At 58.1% G+C, this 15997-nt stretch overlaps 1 protein-coding gene across 1 annotated transcript in view; it reads right to left on the reverse strand.

Annotated features, from left to right (window-relative positions):
* The window catches only part of LOC141978234 (glycerol-3-phosphate acyltransferase 2, mitochondrial-like), a 35645-nt gene that overhangs the window by 1615 nt on the left and 18033 nt on the right, over positions 1 to 15997 (reverse strand). Inside the window, exons 10-19 of the mRNA XM_074940178.1 lie at positions 15433 to 15642; positions 14394 to 14504; positions 10552 to 10637; positions 9609 to 9727; positions 4558 to 4628; positions 3444 to 3705; positions 2909 to 3057; positions 2640 to 2717; positions 1909 to 2040; positions 171 to 291 (exon numbers count right to left, since the gene is read on the reverse strand). Coding sequence (XP_074796279.1) covers positions 171 to 291; positions 1909 to 2040; positions 2640 to 2717; positions 2909 to 3057; positions 3444 to 3705; positions 4558 to 4628; positions 9609 to 9727; positions 10552 to 10637; positions 14394 to 14504; positions 15433 to 15642 — 1339 coding nt within the window. The remainder of the gene's footprint in view (positions 1 to 170; positions 292 to 1908; positions 2041 to 2639; positions 2718 to 2908; positions 3058 to 3443; positions 3706 to 4557; positions 4629 to 9608; positions 9728 to 10551; positions 10638 to 14393; positions 14505 to 15432; positions 15643 to 15997) is intronic.

Genomic DNA, 15997 nt, shown 5'->3' on the forward strand with positions numbered 1-15997 from the left:
CATTCAGCTGGACCCAGCACCGCCCTTGGGTGTCAGGCCCCAAGTCTCTGCTCTCGTTGACCCCATACAGTGCAATTCCCCTTGGATCTTACAGGCCTAGAAGAGGAGCTCAGCCCCTGGCTTTGCTAACACACACTGGTGAATGCAAGGTGCGGGGTGGGGTTTCCTACCTCGCTCAGGGCAGCCAGACTCTGCCAGGAAGGCAGCGGCTCTCTCAAAGGTCTTCAGCAGGGGGCCTAGGAGGCCGCAGAGGAAGAGGAAGAAATCGGGGCAGTTGTCCAGCTGGCTTATCTGCAGGGAGAAGGAATGCCTGGGCTCAGCCTGGCTGGACCTAGCCTTGGACGGGAGGTGGTGAAATATGGTTCTGCTAGTCACAAGTGAAATGAGTTTGGTGGGACTCAACTTCCTCTCCAGGGGAGAGCTGCCAACATCACATACAACAGGGAAGGGCCGGGGCTGGGACAACGGGGCTGTGGGTCAGGACTGAAGGGCACTGGCAGAGCTATTGGGGGGCAGCAGGTCAGGAGTAAGGGGAATTGGTAGAGCTGTGTGCGTATGGGGAGCCCAGGGCTGTGGGTCAGGATTGACCCTCACCACCTATTTACCTTACGTCCCCAACTCAGGCTGGTCTGAATCTTGCCCCAAGGGCCACCCCATCTGTCTGTTGCAGGGGGGGGGGGGGGGGGGAAGGGAGGTGTCTGCTCTCAGTGTCCACATCACCCGACCCCTGACAGCAGAGAGAGGGTTTGGGGGTAGCTCACAGGGCAGGAGACACCCGGGTGGATCTGAACTAGGGGGGCTGGGGCAGCCCCTGTTCCCGCTCCCCCTGGCTCCTAGCCTGGCAGTTTCAGTGACACCACGACTCGCTGAGCCGAGCGACTGTAACCACCTGCCACAGTGTCAGGGACAGACGCTGGATCCACACGAGGGGAAGAGCCTCCGGCTGACCAGGAGATGGTGCTGCAGAGCCAGACGCTTGGCAACAGGCTCCCGCAGCCCGTGCACAAGTGTGACAAGTTTAGAGGGCTCCGTTCTCAGCCCCCGTCCCACCCACCAGTTAATTACGGAGAACTTTGCTCCAGTTTGGAGGAGCAGCCCACGCAGCTGGCATTTTCGAGAGACAGGTTGTGAACCTGGGCTCTGCTGTGTGATCGTGGGGAAAACAATAGGAGCAGGAATTAATATGATAATTTGATGTTCTCTTACAATGAGGCTGGGGTGGGAGTGCGACAGATCCCCTCCCACGTGCCGCCAGACCAAAAGGAGAATGTGTTTCCCCAGCAGCAGGGAACTGACAGCCCAGAGAGGCCTTGCCCTCCCCCCGTGCAGGAGCGTGGGGGGTCATGGGGTAGGTGGATGCTGGGGCACAGGGACTGGAGAGCCCAGGCCAGGGGGAGCATGCCTAGTGGTTAGCCATGTTGCCATGACGCTGTGCCATCTGAGCACTGAGCTTTGAGAAGGGGACAGGGAGTCAGGACTCCTGGGTTCTCTTCCCACCTCTAGGAGAGGACGGCAGTGTTGGGAAGTGGGGTTAGAGCAGGGGGGTAAGCTGGGAGTCAGGACTCCTGGGTTCTATCCCCGGCTCTGGGAGATGCAGTGGAGTCTAATGGTCGGAAGGGGAGGGCTGGGCTGGGATTCAGAACTTCTGGGTTCTAGTCCCGGCTCTACACGAGCTTGCCGAGTCCCTTCCCCTCAGCCGTGCCTCAGTTTACCCAGCTGCAGCAGGAGACCTCCCTGGCAGGCTGCGAGGTGCAATGACCAGCTGGACAGGCAGTTTCCTTGCAGACGGGTAGGAAGGATGGCCCCTCGGGTCTGGAGAAAGGCAGGAGGGGCAGGGCTGGCTGGGCAGGAGGAAGCTGATGGAGGAGGAGCTAGCGCCAGGCAGCCTGATCCCCGCCAGGGTGGTACCTTGAAGCAGCGCTTGCCAGCGTCCTCGTCATAGTCACTGTCGCTGTCGCTGAAGTCCTCCATCTCCTTCCACAGCAGCTTCCGCGGGAAGCGCCTCCGGGCGGTGTCGCAGGCCAGCCGCTCGCTGGGGGCCTAGGGGAGAAACTGGCTGCCCTGAGCCCTTGGGGCTGGGAACTCCAAGTGGCTGGCAGTCCTCTGGGCGCAGCTCACCCGGCATGCACACCCTGGGGGGGGAAAAGAGACCCAGGGCTCCCCACTCCTGCCAAGGTGGTGCCACCTCCAGACCCCATCCTCGTGTCAGAGCCTGGGGGAGAGCAGACGGCTCTGGAGACCGGGAACCAGGACACACCTTCCTCTCGGACTCAGCCACCGGTGGGTTCTCAAACCAGCGTCCTCCCTGGCGGGCAAGGCCGGGAAGCCCGAACTAGCTGGCCATGGCCGTTGGCGGGGATCGCCCCCGCCAGGAACACGTTGTTCAGCAGAGATTGGGGATGCCGGGCCCCATGGCTAACCAAAGGACTTGGTCTCCCAGCGGGCACCTTTCCCAGCACTGAGAATTCCCCTGCAGGCAGCAGGTGGGCGACGGTGCCCTGGGAAAGGGCCTGGCAGCTTGCACGGGGCAGGCGGGCGACCGGCTGAGCCAAGGGAAGGCACCAGAGGCTGGACTCGGCCCCGGACTGCAGGGGGCGTGTTCGGTGCCAGGGACATTAGGGCCTGCGTCCTTCACCTACCTCCTCCGCGACCAGCAGCCCACACTGGATCAGCTTGTCCAGCACATCTTGGCCGTAGCAAGAGACCGACTGGCAGGGCTGCGGGAGGAGACAAATGAGTCAGTGCGGCCTGGCGGGATGCAGAGCGAGAGCAGAGGGTCACTGGGGGGTGGGCACACAGAATGGCGGGGGGGAATCAGTTCACTGGGGTGGGGGAGAGACCCCTCAAGAGGGGCAATGCGATGGAGCAGCCCCTCCTGGCCTCTCCCAGGGCATCGCGGGGGCCCTACCTGGAGCAGGAGGAAGTCTCTGGGCAGCAGCTGGAGCAGCGCCAGGGCCTTGCGGCTCAGCTCCTCCTGGCTCAGCACGACAGCCGCGGGCAGCTCGGCGGGGCCCAGGAAGGGCAGCATCTCCACCAGCAGGGCGTTGATGGCACAGGCTGCGGGGGCGGCTCGGGGCATCGTCACTGCCCGGTCTCCTCCCTTGCCCCCCAGCTCCAAACACATGGCGCGGGGGGCAATTGACAGCCCACCCCCCAGGTCACCTGCCCCCCAACCCCACACACATGGTGCGGGGGGCCATGGGCAGTCCTGCCCCTCCATATCACCTGCCCCACAACTTCATACACATGGTACGGGGGGGTATGGGGAGTCCCCTGCCCCTCCAAGTCATCCGCCCCCCAACCCCATACACATGGTGCGGGGGAGGGGGCATGGACAGCCCCTCCCCTCCCCGGGGTCACCTGCCCCCCAACAACCATACACACGGTGTGGGGGCTGTGGGCAGCCCCTCCCTGCCGACCCCTCTCCCGGCTGGGTCACTCACCCCCCACGGCCTCGCAGGTGAAGACGGGCAGCAGGGCGGCGCTGTGCCAGCTCAGCTCCCTCACCGCCGCCTCCGTCTCCCTGGGGGCCACCAGGACGTCCCCCCGCGAGAGGCGGTGCAGGGAGACGCAGCCCCGCAGCAGGGAGAGGGCGTGCAGCACCAGGTCGCGCAGCCGCCCCGAGAAGCCCACGTCGCGGTTCCGCAGCAGGGTCTCCTCCACCAGCCAGGAGAAGTCGGACATGAGCCGGGACAGGAAGACGCCCTGGTGGGGTGGGAAGGAAGGAAGAAAAAGAAAGGGGGGGGGGCTTGAAACCACCAGCCAGCAGGACATGCCCCCCTCCAGGCAACAGAGAAAGGGAGACGAAGAATCCACTCCCCCCAGGCAAAGGGAGCTCTGAAACCAGCCCCAAGCTGGAAAATCGCCTGGTAGAAGGACGCACCCCGCGAAAGGGGAACAACAAATCCCCCCTCCTCCCCGTCAATGGAGACGGGAAGACCGGAAACCTCCATTCAGCAACTGACTCCATAAAGACAGGTTTCAGAGTAACAGCCGTGTTAGTCTGTATTCGCAAAAAGAAAAGGAGGACTTGTGGCACCTTAGAGACTAACCAATTTATTTGAGCATAAGCTTTCGTGAGCTACAGCTCACTTCATCGGATGCATACTGTGGAAAGTGTAGAAGATCTTATTATATACACACACAGCATGAAACAATACCTCCTCCCACCCCACTCTCCTGCTGGTAACAGCTTATCTAAAGTGATCATCAAGTTGGGCCATTTCCAGCACAAATCCAGGTTTTCTCACCCTCCGCCCCCCCACAGACAAACTCACTCTCTTGCTGGTAATAGCCCATCAAAAGTGACCACTGTCTTCACAATGTGTATGATAATCAAGGTGGGCCTTGACTCCGTAAAGAGGAGTCCCTTAAAACCACCATCCAGATAGCAGCTCTCCTGTAACGTGGGGGCCCTTGAAACCACCATCCAGCAGGTCATCCCCAACCTGCCCCCCTCGGTCAGGCCACCCCCTAAAGCAAGCAGCTTCCTCCCACACCTGCCTCCAGGACCCCTCCCTCTCCTTCCAGGCCCCGCACACTCCCGCTTCCCCCTACCTCACGGTGCTTGTGCAGCAAGAGTGCAGACATGATCGCCACGGCCATGACGGCAGAGCAGGAGACGCCGGCTGCAAGGGGATCAAGGAGCGTCCCGTTATCCCCCTCGACACACAGTCCCCTCCTCGCTCTCTTTCACCCTGGGAGGACCCTTAGCCAGGGCCCGAGCGCCTCCGGGAAAGCCCAGCGACTGCCTCGCAGGATCAAGCCCTGTGGTAAGACATTTCTGTGACCCCAGGAAACGTACGTGGGTGGGATGGGCCCTGAGCGGGGCTGCGGTGGGAGCAGAGATGGAGGCAGGGCAAAGGAGATGGATGGATTAAAAAGTCACTGACTTTAAGGCCAGACCAGTTGTGATCATCCCAGACCGGAGACCCTCCCCCGGGGATCCCTGGGCCCACTGACCTGCGGCTGAGCGAGTCAGTTAGAAACACACCCCAGACGCCGAGTGCCAGAGAAGCCACCACATCCCTAGATGTGGCACCGATCCCACACGGAGAGAGCCAGGCGATTGGTCAGAGCCATGGGAGAGGAGAGCAGATGCAGCACTGATTTGGGATGGGCTCGGTGGCATCCCCAGATCTGCTGCTGATTCTCTGTGTGACCTGGGGCAAGGTGCCTGGCCGCTCCGTGCCTCGGTTTCCCCTGCTGTGAAATGCAGGTGACGCTGGCTCTTCTCTGCAAGGCTCGGAGATCTCCAGAAGAAAAAAGGATGACAGGCTGTTCTGAGCAGCTAAGCTCCATTTCCGTCAGCGGGTGCCATTCATGGACGCCGACTCAGACGCAAGAGGAAAACTGACCTGCAAGCCCTGGAGAACCCAACCCAGCACAGAAGAAACCCATCAGGAAGGAGAGAATGGGAGATGGAGCAATGCATCTTCCCCAGCAGGACCAGTGCCGAGAGAGGGATCAGCGTGGATCACAAGCCGCGTCAGGCCAGGCAGAGCATGCTGCGTGCAGGACACGGGGCCACGCAGCGTCTCCAGCCCCATCTCTGCGTCCTTTTCAATCAGCGTACGGTGCAGGGTGCCCAACGGGAAGGGTTGGGAGATCCAGGGCAGGGCCTCCGCTCGCATCCAGCGACCAGGGGAGGAGGGATCCCAAACCTGGCCAGCCCAAGAGGCGTTCTGACCTCGTCCCATTTCACACCACCGTTCGTCACGGCGCCGTGGAAGGAAAACAAACGCCGGCCTCCTGAAAGTTGCCCAATGGGGTTGTTGTCCTCCAGCTGGCTCTAACTTCCAGCCATGACCCCCAGCACCGGGAGATGGGAGTGCATTTATCCTCTGCTGGAAGCAGAGAAACCCCAAGAGAGGAAAGAAAGAACGGGCCAGATCTGGAGCTCAGTGTCAAGCCAGTAATTCCACGCTCCCCGTTTCCAGCAGGCACCGAACCGAGCAGAACGGGTGCTCGTCTCTGACCGCCCGAGGGTGTAACACGGAGCAGAATCCGGGCGCTGCTCCCGATTTACCGCAGACGTAGCAAAGAGCAGGGACTATCCCAACACCACCATCTAAAGGCTGCCGCAGCCGTAATGAAGAGTGAGCATTTCATAGCCCTTCAAAGCCCAGCGTCGCCAACCCGCCCAGTGCAGCACCAGGAGCTGCATCAAGCCCAGCCCCTGCCCTGTCCTGCCAACCGCTGGCACTCACGCCGGCAGTGCGTCAGCATAGCCAGCGGACACGCGGCTGGCAACAGACGGGAGGGGCTCCCGCGGCTGGGGCTGCGAGTCAGACAAAGATTAAAACCTGGTGCTGGAGGATCCCTGCCTGCAAAGGAGGACTTGAAAGGGCAAAGCTCACGGGTGAGTCTCGGAAGTCAGGCCTATCCGGTGGTACGGTCGTTTTGTCAGCCCCGATCCAGCTGGCCGTGCCCGAGGCATGATGGAAAGCAATCTGCTCCGAGCCATCAAAGGGGCACAGCTTGGCATGAGAACCCTTAGGCAACTAGCTGCTAACAGAACCTGAACCACGGTGCTCGTTAAAGGTCCCCTGCAAACGTGGAAAAAACTGGCATCTGGGCCTTTGTGCTGTATAAAGAAGAAAGGCCTGAAAAAGGTGTTTTTCTCTTCCTCCGGTTTGTTTTTTAATCTTAGAAACAGCAGCATCAGGACGTCCTAGGAATTGCCTAGGAATGAACCAGTGCAGGGTGCCAGCCATTCTGCGAGAAACCAGAACCAGCTGCTTCACAGGAAAGGAGCACGAGTGCCCCCTAGTGGACACTGATGGAATAACCTGCCCAGAGGGGAAGTTTCTTCCTGACCTCTATCCGCGAGTGTCTGGTTCGCGCCCTGAAGCATGGGGCTTTACAGAAACGGGTGCGTGCAGATGTTGTTCATTAGCTAGCAAAGTTTCCAATCCTTGCCTCTTGGCCTCAGTGGCATCATGTGGCAGTGTGATCCACCGGCAAATCACACTGTTATCCTCCCCAGGGAGTTGAGCTCTGGTGGGTGATACAGCTATGAAGCAGATACAGCGAGAGAACAGCTGTTTGGAGAAAGGGAGGGGAAAAAAATCCCCGGAATTCCATTGGAAATTTACCGTGGGGCCAGAGCTAACCTGCCAGAACCGAGCCCTACAGGGGACTGATTCGCTGCGGGCACCTCTCCGCACAGCAGAAGCAATCGATCGAGGCGAGGCTCTGTTTTGCAGCGGCCCTGCCTCCCGTCCGCGTTGTTGTTTGGGCTCTCGCTTCCTGCGTAGTCAGCCGCTCTGCGCAAGCAGTCACGCAGCCGGTGCATTAGCACGTGTGGAGTGTTGTACTCAAATGACAGATAATTGGAAAGTCACATCCACCACGGGAGAGAGCGATAAACTGAAACACAAGCGCGACACGTGAAACGCAGCCTTTATGTAACCAGGCGACTGCGATGGCAATTTAACAAGCCTATTGTTTTCCCCAGCCTCCCTCGGAGGAACTTTTCGGCTTCTGCGCTCTCTAGCTGAACTTTCGGGAATAAAGTTAATTCTCGGTGGGTGAGAAAAAGGATGGACTTGCGGTGAAGGCTCTGGAACGAGAGCCAGGAGATCTAGGTTTAATCCCCTCTGCCACTCGCTGGCCTGGGACAAGTCACTTGATTCTCAGACCAGACAGTAGCTCAGCAGGCCTGAAAAACAGACCTGGAAACTCTGCCGGGGACAACGACCCTTCCCTTCTCATGGGCTTTGTGCTCAGTAGGAAAAGCTGAGCCCACCCTCTCTCCCAGTCTCAGCGCAGGGTAAAATCTTCCGCTCCAGTTTGCCTCGCGGCAGCCAGAACTCCCACCATCACAAGAGGGATGAGCCGTGCATTTGATCTCTGAAAGCTGCCCAGGCCAGAGCAGGGAATAGGGCAGAGGAAGTTCTCAGCGTGACCCAAGAGAGCTACAGCTCGTGCAGCCAGATCAAGGAGTCCTGAGTCCCTGCCTGTCCAGTTGATTTGATGCCTAGTCCTTGCTGAGCATTTTCCATCGGTCGCTCTCGAGAAGGTGCAGTGACTTGCCCATGGTCACCCAGCGGCAGGGTGGGGAATAGAGCCCAGGCCAGTCGGCCAAGGAGACCTTGGGGTTCAGATAGGGCCCAAACCAGAGCCCTCCTTCCTCAGGCAAAACTCCCACAGACTCCCAGGAAGTGACAGCGCTAGGCAACCACAGGGAAGGGATCTGCTTTCGGACCCAGCTGCTGGAGAACCTCTTGTCACGGAGCCTAGATGAGGAAGGAAATGATGGAGCCCAAGTCCGGGGATAGGAAAGATGCAGGAGATGCAGATTGTAAGGGATCACCTGGCTCTGAAATCCTCCGGGCACCTGCCCGCTGGACGCAGGGCAGGCAAGGATCCGACGTTCTCAGCGCTCCAGCCCTGGGCGCACTGGGACGTTCCTGCTAATGTGCTTCCACGTGTTATTTACATTGCTGTAGCCCCGAGAGGCCCCAGTCTGGGATCAGAGCCCCGCTATGCCATGTGCTGTACAGACATCATGCAAGGAAGGACTCCGCCCCAAGGAGCTCACACAATCTGGGCCAGAGCCGTGGCTGCATTCGCAGGGAGGCCGCTACGCTCGTCCATTAAGGACACTAGTGGGATCCCCCCGGCCGGGCAGCTCCTCTTGAAGTCTGCGATTCAGATCTGTGCGGTTCTCCTCTCTGAACAGCCGCGCCAGGTACAACCCCCCGCACCCCCCCCCCCGGCAACGGCGGCAGCAGCAAACCAAGGCCTCGCAACAGCAGAACGATGGAGAAAGGGGAGGAGCTGGGAACCCGGCTCTGCCTCTCTCCTAGTTACGTTAACGGCTGCCCTGGAGGCATCTGTGGGCCAGATTTGGACCTCAATCTGGTGTAAATCCAGAGTGACTCTGGATTAACCGCAGTGTAACTGAGAGGAGGTCTGGCCCTGCGTGGAGCTTACAAATCCCACCTGTCCTGCCGGGAGGTTCCACTGAACCCCACCGAGTTCCTGGCCACACCAAGACAGGCCCCCTCCAGCAGGGGCAATGCAGACTGAAGGCTCCAGGACCGTCTCTCCAGGTATCTGGGGCTCCCTCAGAGGCCTTGGTCCCATCCAGCGCGGCTGGAGCATAGGGGTCCTGCTAACTGCTGAGGCCTAAATGGGGAGTGTGGAGTGAAGTATCCTCTAAGGGTGTCTCCTTGGACCCTCCCATTCCTCCCCCAGCAAGTACGGGGCCAGGTACACAGACCTCCTGCTGCTGAGGGCAAGGCCCAGCCCCGCCTGTGCCCATGGCCAGTCTCCAAACGAGCCCCCTTCCTCCACTCACCCTGCTCCGCTGAGACAGACCCCCGAAGGCAGGGCACGCAGACACAGTCAACGCAACCAGCGCAGACCGACCCAACATGTGGGTTTAGAGAGTCCTGCTCCCTCCTCTTTTCTGCCAGAGAACCGTGCTGAGCAGACCCATTGGCTCCCAGCTCCCGCAGGGACACATTCAGTTATTTAGTTCAACAGCTTGGTGGAAAGAGGCAGGGAATGGGGGTGGGGGTGGGAAGGGGGCTCCCCGCTCCCACGCCTCCTCCCCCAAATCCGGCCACCCGGGAGATCAGCGCAGAGTTAGCGCCTACCACTCAGGGAGTGCAGGCCAAGTCTGCCCACTAGCACTCGCTCGTCCGCCTTCAGCTCCGCGGCAGCGCCGAGGCCCGGGTACCACTCCTCCCACTTCTCCCAGTCCAGCAGGTCGGGGCTGCGGAAATGGGACGACACGGGTGAGACCTATGGCTGACATAGGAGAGACGCAAACGCCCGGGCAGCAAACCCAGGGCCGATGGAAGCCCTAGAGGCTCAATTCTTCCAGCTACAGGACACATTGAGCACGAGCCGTGGCAAAGCACGCTTGCCCCAGGTGCGTTCACCATGCCTCAGGCCTGAGCTAGGAAGAGAACTGCCAGTCTGGACCAAGGCCTGGCTCCTGCCCCTGGCAATGGCCAGTCTTCAGAGGCAGGTCCCCTAAACCTGAGCATGCACAGACTGGCTTAGCCCCTGAGGTTTGAGGTTTAGTCTCTTGGATCCACCTCTAGGGAGCAGCCCATCCAGCCCCTGGCTTCTCTGCCAAAGGGCGGGTGGGTTTTGCCAGGACCGGCCTGAAACCCAACAAACCCATTTCACAGCCAGCCGGAGCAAGGCCAGCAACGCGGCGGTGAAAGGCTCTCTGTTCTATCACCAGCCGCCCGGGCCACGCGTGCCCCTCCCTTGCTCTTTGGGCATCCAGGCTCAGGCTGAGCTCCTGCTAAAACCGACAGCAAGGGTCAGTCACCCCAGAGGACAAGGGACACCGCTGAGCAGCAGAGCGGGTATCCAGGCCTAGCTCAGAGCACAGGGTCCCAGCGGGGCTTTGCTAGTGGGAGCTGGAGCAGTTCCGGCTAAATGGGCTGTGAATCTAGCTGGGGTTCGTGACACACCCGATGCACCCAGAGGGTCTTTCTGCAGCCCCTTCCTTGCGGTCTTCTCTGACCAATGGCCCCAGCTCCCCTTGCCCCCTGCCCCCCTTGGGATCTGGGTTGGGGCTACCTTTTGCCGAGGATGACGGGCAGAAGCAGCTCCTCCAGGGACTTCTGCGAGCAGCTCCGTCTGAAGATACTGTTTGCTGTGTACTCCTGGGATCAAGGAACACAGAGGGATAAATACCGGAGAGGGAGAGGAATGATTTAAGCTCAGTACCAATGTGGACACAAGAACAAATGGATATAAACTGGTCATTGGGAAGTTTAGACTTGAAATTAGACAAAGGTTTCTAACCATCAGAGGAGTGAAGTTTTGGAATAGCCTTCCAAGGGAAGCAGTGGGGGCAAAATATCTATCTGGCTTTAAGATTAAACTCAATAAGTTTATGGAGGAGATGGTATGATGGGATAACATGATTTTGGTAATTAACTGATCTTTAAATATTCATGGTAAATAGGCCTAATGGCCTGTGATGGGATGTTAGATGGGGTGGGATCTGAGTTACTACAGAAAATTCTTTCCTGGGTATCTGGCTGGTGAATCTTGCCCATATGCTCAGGGTTCAGCTGATCGCCATATTTGGGGTCGGGAAGGAATTTTCCTCCAGGGCAGATTCATAGAATCATAGAATATCAGGGTTGGAAGGGACCCCAGAAGGTCATCTAGTCCAACCCCCTGCTTGAAGCAGGACCAATTCCCAGTTAAATCATCCCAGCCAGGGCTTTGTCAAGCCTGACCTTAAAAACCTCTAAGGAAGGAGATTCTACCACCTCCCTAGGTAACGCATTCCAGTGTTTCACCACCCTCTTAGTGAAAAAGTTTTTCCTAATATCCAATCTAAACCTCCCCCATTGCAACTTGAGACCATTACTCCTCGTTCTGTCATCTGCTACCATTGAGAACAGTCTAGAGCCATCCTCTTTGGAACCCCCTTTCAGGTAGTTGAAAGCAGCTATCAAATCCCCCCTCATTCTTCTCTTCTGCAGACTAAACAATCCCAGCTCCCTCAGCCTCTCTTCATAAGTCATGTGCTCTAGACCCCTAATCATTTTTGTTGCCCTTCGCTGGACTCTCTCCAATTTATCCACATCCTTCTTGTAGTGTGGGGCCCAAAACTGGACACAGTACTCCAGATGAGGCCTCACCAGTGTCGAATAGAGGGGAACGATCACGTCCCTCGATCTGCTCGCTATGCCCCTACTTATACATCCCAAAATGCCATTGGCCTTCTTGGCAACAAGGGCACACTGTTGACTCATATCCAGCTTCTCGTCCACTGTCACCCCTAGGTCCTTTTCCGCAGAACTGCTGCCTAGCCATTCGGTCCCTAGTCTGTAGCGGTGCATTGGATTCTTCCATCCTAAGTGCAGGACCCTGCACTTATCCTTATTGAACCTCATCAGATTTCTTTTGGCCCAATCCTCCAATTTGTCTAGGTCCTTCTGTATCCTATCCCTCCCCTCCAGCGTATCTACCACTCCTCCCAGTTTAGTATCATCTGCAAATTTGCTGAGAGTGCAATCCACACCATCCTCCAGATCATTTATGAAGATATTGAACAAAACCGGCCCCAGGACCGACCCCTGGGGCACTCCACTTGACACCGGCTGCCAACTAGACATGGAGCCATTGACCACTACCCGTTGAGCCCGACAATCTAGCCAGCTTTCTACCCACCTTATAGTGCATTCATCCAGCCCATACTTCCTTAACTTGCTGACAAGAATACTGTGGGAGACCGTGTCAAAAGCTTTGCTAAAGTCAAGAAACAATACATCCACTGCTTTCCCTTCATCCACAGAATCAGTAATCTCATCATAAAAGGCGATTAGATTAGTCAGGCATGACCTTCCCTTGGTGAATCCATGCTGACTGTTCCTGATCACTTTCCTCTCATGTAAGTGCTTCAGGATTGATTCTTTGAGGACCTGCTCCATGATTTTTCCAGGGACTGAGGTGAGGCTGACTGGCCTGTAGTTCCCAGGATCCTCCTTCTTCCCTTTTTTAAAGATTGGCACTACATTAGCCTTTTTCCAGTCATCCGGGACTTCCCCCATTCGCCACGAGTTTTCAAAGATAATGGCCAAGGGCTCTGCAATCACAGCCGCCAATTCCTTCAGCACTCTCAGATGTAACTCTTCCGGCCCCATGGACTTGTGCACGTCCAGCTTTTCTAAATAGTCCCTAACCACCTCTATCTCCACAGAGGGCTGGCCATCTCTTCCCCATTCTGTGATGCCCAGCGCAGCAGTCTGGGAGCTGACCTTGTTAGTGAAAACAGAGGCAAAAAAAGCATTGAGTACATTAGCTTTTTCCACATCCTCTGTCACTAGGTTGCCTCCCTCATTCAGTAAGGGGCCCACACTTTCCTTGGCTTTCTTCTTGTTGCCAACATACCTGAAGAAACCCTTCTTGTTACTCTTGACATCTCTTGCTAGCTGCAGCTCCAGGTGCGATTTGGCCCTCCTGATATCTTTCCTACATGCCCGAGCAATATTTTTATACTCTTCCCTGGTCATATGTCCAACCTTCCACTTCTTGTAAGCTTCTTTTTTATGTTTAAGATCCGCTAGGATTTCACCATTAAGCCAAGCTGGTCGCCTGCCATATTTACTATTCTTTCGACTCATCGGGATGGTTTGTCCCTGTAACCTCAACAGGGATTCCTTGAAATACAGCCAGCTCTCCTGGACTCCCTTCCCCTTCATGTTAGTCCCCCAGGGGATCCTGGCCATCTGTTCCCTGAGGGAGTCGAAGTCTGCTTTCCTGAAGGAGGCCCTGGAGGTTTTTCACCTTCGAGGAGGCCCTGGAGGTTTTTCACCTTCCTCTGTAGCACAGGGCACGGGTCACTTGCTGGAGGATTCTCTGCTCCTTGAAGTCTTTAAACCACGATTTGAGGACTTCAATAGCTCAGACATAGGTGAGAGGTTTTTCGTAGGAGTGGGTGGGTGAGATTCTCTGGCCTGCGTTGTGCAGGTCGGACTAGATGATCATAATGGTCCCTTCTGACCTTAGTATTTATGAATCGCTACTGGCCTGGCTAGACACCAGGCAGCCAAAGGCTCCCAAGGCCTCTGCAGGCCGATCAGGAGCGGCGGTGCTAAGGGAGCCCCCATGCTGCGCTCGCTAACCTGCGCCCTCCTCGCTCCCCCCCGTGGCCCACCCAAGGAGTCTGGGAGTATGTCTACACTGGAACTAGACACCCACGGCTGGCCCGTGCCAGCCGACTCGGGCTCAGGCTGTTTAACTGCAGTGCAGACAAACCAGCTCAGGCTCCGGCTGCAGGTTCGTCTCAGGTTTGCATTCAGTGTCTGAGCCCGGACGTCTATGCTGCAATTAAGCAGCCCCGTGAGCCCAGGTCACTTGGCACGGGCCAGCCGCAGGTTAACTGCAGTGGAGACGTACCCTGTGTGGCCCATTCGGCTAATTTCAAGCCATGCCAGCGAGGCCACGAATTCCCCAGGCCTCCATCTGCCCAATCCCAAGCTACAATCACAGTGGGGCCCCCACAAGGTCCCTGGATCCCATATATTCAGGCCAATCCCCAAACATAAGACGACCGGATTCCCCATGCCAATCATCCCAAGCCACTTAGGGCATGTCTACACAGCAGCTGGCCACCGACCAGCCCAGGCAGACGGACTCGCACTCGCTCGGCTCATTGGAGCGCTGCAGGGCTCTGGCTGTTTAACTGCAGTGTCTGGGCTCGGACTAGCCTGGGTCTATCTCCTCAGGCTTGCTCGAACCTGCAGCGGAGACATACCCCTAGTCCCCAAATTCCACCAAGATCATGACACCCAAGAATCTTGTGCCACTAGATTCCCCAAGATCTAGCCAGGAATTGCCAAATCCCCGGGCCTGGACAGTCAGAAGCCCTAGGCCAAGAACCCCAGAAGGCTGCCCAATACCTGCAAGGAGAAAGGTTGTGCAAAGTCCACCCGGACACAGCCAAACTCCCGACCCAGGGCTCGGCAAACGGCCAGGAGACAGGACCAGAGGCCAAAAGGCTGAGCTGAGCCCTAGGAAAGCAGATGGGCAGAGTCTGTTAATCGGGCGCTGGTGGTGTTTATCGCCTCTATCAGTCAGAAGGCACATTAGCTCGGTAGAGGAACAGGCCTGCTCCATTGCAGAGCTGCAGGTGGTGGTGCAGGAGGCTAGGAGGGGACAGGCAGGTGAAGTTTTGCTTCTGCAGGGTGCTCAACCTAAACGCCCCCGCTCTGCAGGAGGGGAGCTGCCCTGCGCCCACACCACTGCTCAGTTTGGGGGCTCCCGGGCGTGGATCTCAGGTGCTCTGCAGAACTGAAAGTCGTGGCTACCAGAGCCCTCGGCTTCCAGAGGTTTGGGACGTGCCCCCCTCCAGTCCTTTGGGAAAGGCAGCTGGCCTGGTTCCCAGAGCCAGCAGCTGGTCAGCCAATACTGGAGGCAGGGAGCAGGCAGAGAAAAAAAAAAAAAAAGAGAGAGAGAGAGAGAAGAGGGCTGGTGACCATGCCTGGAGAGATCCTCTGCCCTGGGTGCCCAGTGTCTGAGGAGAGGAGCTGGATTGTTGGGAATAGCCCAGCCAGACCAGAGAGGCAGAGGCCAAGGGGTGAGATCTGGGTCACGACAGAGACGCATGCCCAGGACTGTGGGTTTGGTACAGCTACAAGTGGGGTGCCCCGATCAGGAGGGCAGGAGAAAGTGGGTTTATCGGGGGTATCCCCTGCAAGGTGCAGAGCACGTACCCAAGTGAAGGGAAAGGGGGTGAGCGTAGGGCAGAACTGTCAGTGTCTATGCCAGACCCACCCCTCACTAGCGCCGGGAACACGACCCAGGAATCCTGGCTCCCGGCCCCCTGTTCTAACCACTAGACCCCACTCCCCTCCCTTGGCTAGGAACAGAACCCAGGAGTCCTGGCTCCCAGCTGCTCTGCTCTGGCCACCACTCCCCTTAATGGCTGGTGGTTCTTACTGAAAGCCCACCACGGGACGCATTGGGGGCCACGTCGTAGGCAATGCCCACGGGCACCAGCATCACATCGGGGACAGCTCCAGCACGGACAGCGCCCAGCACCAGCGACAGCCACTCCCCGCCAGGGGCGGAGAGCCGGGACACGCCGGAGACGGGCTCCTCCAGGAAGATCACCAGGTGCTGCCGGCTCTTCAGCAGCTCCTCGATGTACTGCAGGTGGGAAGGGACCTCATGGGATTGGGGACAGGATGCAGCCGAGCTCCCCTTCGCCCTAAGACTTGGGGGCAGAGAATATCCCCCCCTCCACCCCCTGTCAGGTGGCAGAGAAGTGGTGGTTACTTCATAGAACCGTCTGCTCCAGTTGCCACCCCGGGTGACCCCGTCAGGCTCACCCCTGCTGCCCACCCTCATTCCTTACATCTCCCCAAGCCAATCGCATCCCCACCCCACCCCATCTCCTGCCCCCATCTCAGCTTCCCCCAATCCCTCCCCTCTTCCCACGGGCCAAAGGCCCCATCCCCCTGGGAGGCAATCCCACGGCCCGACAGATCTCACAGCCAGGGAG

The sequence above is a fragment of the Natator depressus genome, chromosome 26 (genome assembly GCF_965152275.1).
Source record: "Natator depressus isolate rNatDep1 chromosome 26, rNatDep2.hap1, whole genome shotgun sequence".
NCBI lineage: Eukaryota > Metazoa > Chordata > Testudines > Cheloniidae > Natator > Natator depressus.